This window comes from Orycteropus afer, unplaced genomic scaffold, assembly GCF_000298275.1.
Source record: "Orycteropus afer afer isolate SDZICR_OR568_19922 unplaced genomic scaffold, OryAfe1.0 scaffold00647, whole genome shotgun sequence".
Classification (NCBI taxonomy): Eukaryota; Metazoa; Chordata; class Mammalia; order Tubulidentata; family Orycteropodidae; genus Orycteropus; species Orycteropus afer.
Genome location: NW_006922234.1, coordinates 1,188,695 through 1,194,003, shown reverse-complemented (window position 1 = coordinate 1,194,003; position 5,309 = coordinate 1,188,695). Strand labels below are relative to the sequence as shown.

The window sequence follows — 5,309 nt, the reverse complement described above, 5'->3', positions numbered from 1 at the left end:
TTCTGGACTTGAACTAGTGGCCTGCCATGTTCTTTGGTAATATTAGGACTTTCCTTTTTGTATTTGTCAACCTTGGGTTTGTCAGCCTCAGCAGCCAACAGCTGCCTGAGTGAAGAGACACGTCCAGCTCCAGCAACCTGGGAGCAAGAGGCAGAGCTGAAGCCCATGGTCGAAGGGCCTTCACCCAGCCTCTCAAGCCAGCACTATGAATTTGGAATCATAGCCTCCTGAACTGTAATAAACTCCTGTTTGTGGAAACCTCCCATCTGTGGTATCCCCTGTTTCAGACACTAGAGAACCAACACACCAAGCTATCCAGCCCCTTGGCAGGACACAAGCACCTCACATTTCCATAGTCCCTCTGGTGGCATAGTGCCTGAGGCATTTGACTGCTAACCAGAATTCTGGCAGTTCAAACCCACCAGCCACTCCTCAGAAGATGTGGCAATTTACTTCCGTAGATACACCACCTTGGGAACCCAAGGAGAGGTCGCTATGAGTTGGATCCAACTCAGCGGGGTGAGTTTGGTTGGTTTGTTTGAATAGTGCCCAGATGTTTGCTGGGACAGAGTGTAAATTTCTACTTTTGCACTGATTCGCAAGCTCACCCTACTGTCTCTGGCTTGGTAATTGTTCCCTGAGGCATGTAGTGCTTAACATTAGAAATACATCTGGAAAGACCTCTTTTTTCTTATTAGGTGACAGTCACAGGTTCTGGGAGCTAGGAAGGAGTCCTGTTTTTTGGGGCCACCATTCAGCTCACTACAGATAAGAAGCCACTGAAGGGCTTTGGACAGGGGAGGGTGTGGTGCAGTGAATGACCTGGTCACCTCTTTCAGCCGCGGTCTTTGGGACTCCCAGCAGATGACTGAGTGGGTCTATGTAAATGTGAGGTGCTTGTGGCCCACCAAGAAGACCGGGTAGCTTGTTAGTGATGTGCATAAGGCACAGGCACACTTGTGGGTGTTGTTATTATGTGCAAGCCGAGTCGGACCCAACTCATAGCAACCCCTCCTTGGGTTTCTGAGGCAGTATCATCACGGAAGTAGATTGCCCAACCTTCCTTCTGAGGAGTGGCTGGTGGAGTTGAACCTCCAGCCTTCTGGTTAGTAGTCAAGTGCCTCAGGCACTATGCTACCAGAGCTCCCAAATAAGGTACATGGAACCCTAAAATGGGGATGGGTCAGGTCTATCATTACGCTGAGCTTCAATGAGGGTACGCAGGCTGTGCTGGTGGCAGTGGTGGTGGCAGTGTCCTCGTCTTCCTCTTACTCTTAACTTCAGGAGGGGGAGAGAAGCACCATCTGCAGCCCAAGGCTTATTGTTAGGAGGCCAGATATGCTGCCTCCCTCCAACGTTTTACCAACTCCTTCACCAACCATCCCACTATTTTCTGCTGAGTTTGATAAGATAATTTGTTGCAAAGGCCACACAAAGCTCAAAGAAAATATTCACAATTATGGGGTTTACTAGAGAAGAAACAGGTTACAATTCAAGCTCAGGAATGTACTCAGGATACAATTATTCAATCAGAATAGCCTCCCCTCTGCCATGACCGGAGGCACATCTCTCTTTGGCCCTTGGTCTCTCGCCTGGCCTCAAGTGTTGCTGTTTTAGCTCTGCCGATAGGTGTACCCCACTCTGCCAGCAAGAGTCCATCCCAGAGGCTCTCAGATTTCATGCTCAGTGGGCCAGCAAGCCCACCACTCTGTCTTATGCCAGTCTCCTGGTTCTGCTGCTGTGTCTCTGCTGACTCGCTGCCAGTCACTCCGCCAAGGAGGCCCAGGGCAGGGGCGTCGGGTCTGAGGATGTACTCCACTCCGCCTCCAGCTCTTCTGCCTTCGTGGCAGTGACACCTCCCTTTCCCGCCTCTGACTGGGCTCACTTTAAGCCTAGCAGAAGGACAAAAGTGGCCAATCCCCACATTGGGGTTCCATACACTTTATTTCTATGGTTCCCCCCCACAAGGGTGCCAAGTACCTTATTTACATTACTAGCAGACTGTCCAATCCCCTTGGTGGGCCACAAGCACCTTACATTGGCATAGTTTCACCCAGTCATCTACTGGGAGTCACAAAGATCATGGTTGGAAGAGCCAGACCAAGTCATTCACTGCATCATAAGCCATCTCAGAGGTGGAAGGGGGAATCCCACTGCCATCAAGAGAAAGGAACCAGGAGTGGAGCCTGTCCTTGGACCCAAGATCCCTGTGCTGAGATGGTAGAGCTGGTGGCAACAGAGGCAGTGGAACCAGGGGACCAGCACGAGACAGAGCAGCAGGCTTTGTGGCCCACAGAGTGAAAAAGCTGAGTGCCTTTGGGCAGGAGGCTTGCTGGCAGAGTGCAGTGCTTCTCTGGGCAAAGAGGAAAGAGCTTTGTAACACTTATCCCAGCAAGGCAGAGGCTGAGGGCCACGGGCGACCCATAAAGAACAGAATGAAACACTGTCTGGTCCTGCACCATCCTGACAACCCCTTCTAGGCTTGAGCCCATCACTGCAGCCACTGTCTCAATCCATCTGATTCAGGGTCTTTCCATTTGTTGCTGAACCTCCACTTTACCAAACATGACATCCTTTCCCAAGGATTGGTCCCTTCTGGCAACATGACCAATGTAGGTGAGATGAAGTCTGGCCATTCTCGCTTCCAAGGAGCATTCGGCTGCATTTCTTCCAGAACAGATGCGTTCGTCCTTCTGGCAGTCCGTGGCACTTTCAGCATTCTTCGCCAGCACCACAACTCAAAAGCACCAGCTCTTCTTTGGTCTTCCTTATTCATTGTCCAGCTCTCGCATGCATAGGAGGTGATTGAAAATACCTCGGCTTGGCTCAGGTGCATCTTAGTCTTCCAAGTGACATGTTTGCTCTTTAGAGGGCTTTTGCAGCAGATCTGTCCAGTGCAGTATGTGCTCAGAGTTCTTGACTGCTGCTTCCAAGGGCGATTGTGAAGCCAAGTAAAGCAAAACCCCTGACACCCTCCATGTTTTCTCCATTTATTGTGATGCGGCTTATTGGCGCAGTTGTGAGGATTTTTGTTTTCTTTATGCTGGGGTGCAATCCAGACAGCAGACTGCAGTCTTTGATCTTCATCAGTAAGTGCTTCAGGTCCTCTCCACTTGCAGCAAGCAAGGTTGTGCCATCTGCAAAATCTCACGGGCAATCCTTGGCATCCCCTTGCTACTTGTAGAAGCACGCACCAACATCAGCACGTGGTGTCTGCGCTCCTGTGTGTGGCCGTCTCCCTGTCCGTGCTCTCAGAAGGGGTTAGGATTCAGACCCATCCTACGACTTTGTTCATTTCACTGATATCTGCCAAGTCAAGTCCTGCTTTCCCAGACCAGGTCACGTTCACCGGTACAGAAGTTAGAACTTCAACAGATCTTTCTGGGGAACACCATTCAGCCCACAACAGCATGGGTGTTTCATTCAAGGACCAAGGCAGAGAAGCAAAATACGTGTGCACCGTTGCTGGTGGGCGGGCCGCTCGATGCAGTAGTGAGGGGGTGTGCAGGCTCTCTTCTGATTGCTTGTATTCCAAATCAAGCAAGCGGTAAGGGCTCAGGTCATAAAACAGCAAGTAAGAAACAGGCTCAGGGGAGAGGTTTCTGAGAGCAGCGTGAAGCGCTTCTATTTCCTGCTGTGGTCAGCTGCCTGGCTGCGGGCAGAAGAGGGGCGAGCTAATCTAGGCAGCTGGTGGCTGTGCCAGTGAGCGTGACGGTGGGAAGAGGGCCAAGGGTTTGGGCCAGGCGACTGGAGCCACAAGAGTCTGGGGGCATCAGGTGAGCAGGGCAGCACCGACTCCTGGGCCTCTTTCAAACTCACCCTGCTGCAGATGGAAACTGTAGCCTCCCCATTCGGCACTGACTAACCCCAGCCGGGAGTTCTTCCATGAGACCCCCATAATGTTGCCCTGGCGGATGACTGTCATGTGGACAGAGGCTTGTCACGTTCAAGCTATGTCCCAACTCACCAGGGTTAAGATAGAGAATGCACAAAACCTATCAAAGGTGCAATTATTGACTCACTGTGGTGCTAATTCAGTCATGAAACGTTTAGTCCAGAAACAAGTGGTAGCGTCCGTGAAGCTCCACGCTTACAGTGAAGATTGGTATCCGGCCCTGAAATCCGAGTGAGCGGAGCACTGAAGACGGAGCAAAACCCAAAACCAAAGCACCCTCGGCGGTGGAATGGACTCCGACCCACAGCGCCCCTAGAGGACAGAGTGGGACTGCCCACAGGGCCTCCAAGGCTTTAACGTGCCTCATCTTTCTTCCCACCTTGGGGTTGGCAGCCGAGTGCTTTAACCGCTGTGCCAGAGAGCTCCTTAAAGACAGACCAGTACAGCGCAAACCAGTGAGGGGCCTCTATACTCTCTGGGTCCAATCTGGCAGCCACCGCGCGGCCCGAGGCTACTGAGCACTGGACAAGGGGCTAGTGCAAACTGTTGTGTGCTGGGGTCGATTAGGACTCATAGCGACTCGACGTGTGACAGAGTAGACCTGCCATAGTTTCCTAGGCAGAAATCTTGACGGGAGCAGACCGCCGGGTCTTTCTCCCGCAGAGCCGCTGGCGGCGCCGAACCGCCCACCTTTCACCTAGCGGTTGAGCAGTTAGCCACTCTGCTACCAGGGATCCTCGGTTCTAATGGAGATGTGCAAAAAGCGTAAAGTACACACCGGGGAAGGAAGAGTTGGTACGGAAAAAAACACCAACCAGCACACACCACCTGCCTCCATCATCTCTCGGTAGTGTCTCCATGGTGCAATAAAATATGTCGGTTAAGTGGGTTACATCAAACACCTACTTAACACTATTTCACCTGCTGCTTCGTACTTGTTTCTACGTGGCTCCTGGAACATTTAGAAGTACACATGTGCTTCGCATCCTATCCCTATTGGACAGCGCAACTCCAGCTGCAGGGTACTAGCGAGCAGCAGAGCCATTTCCGAGTCTCCATTCCGTCAGTTTTCAATCTGTCGGGGATCATTCGGACACCTACCGGAAAGTGTCGGTATGAGGAAGCAAAGAGCTAATACTACAGCGCGCTCTGGCGCTTAAGACTGTGACCAGGTGTGGGGCACCCGGACTAATGGCGGCTAACTGCAGCCACCGCGCTCACCCGTTTCGGGGGACTAGCGGGCTACACATGCTCTCTCGGGGGGCCACCCTAGGCGGGGTGAAGCCCCAGGCGGCCGCGCGCACGCGCTACCCGGCAGAGCCAGCCAATGGCATTGCCCGCTCGGGCTACGCGCGCCTCGGGCCCCGCCCCCGTTCCCGCCCCTCTGTCCCCGCCCACCAGAACAGATAAAGAA

The 5,309-nt window shown here is 52.7% G+C and overlaps 1 protein-coding gene across 1 annotated transcript in view; it reads left to right on the top strand.

Annotated features, from left to right (window-relative positions):
- Nucleotides 1-5,086: 5,086 nt before the first annotated feature.
- The window catches only part of DKC1 (dyskerin pseudouridine synthase 1), a 9,888-nt gene continuing 9,665 nt past the window's right edge, over nucleotides 5,087-5,309 (top strand). The window contains exon 1 of the mRNA XM_007956653.1: nucleotides 5,087-5,267. Coding sequence (XP_007954844.1) covers nucleotides 5,087-5,267 — 181 coding nt within the window. The remainder of the gene's footprint in view (nucleotides 5,268-5,309) is intronic.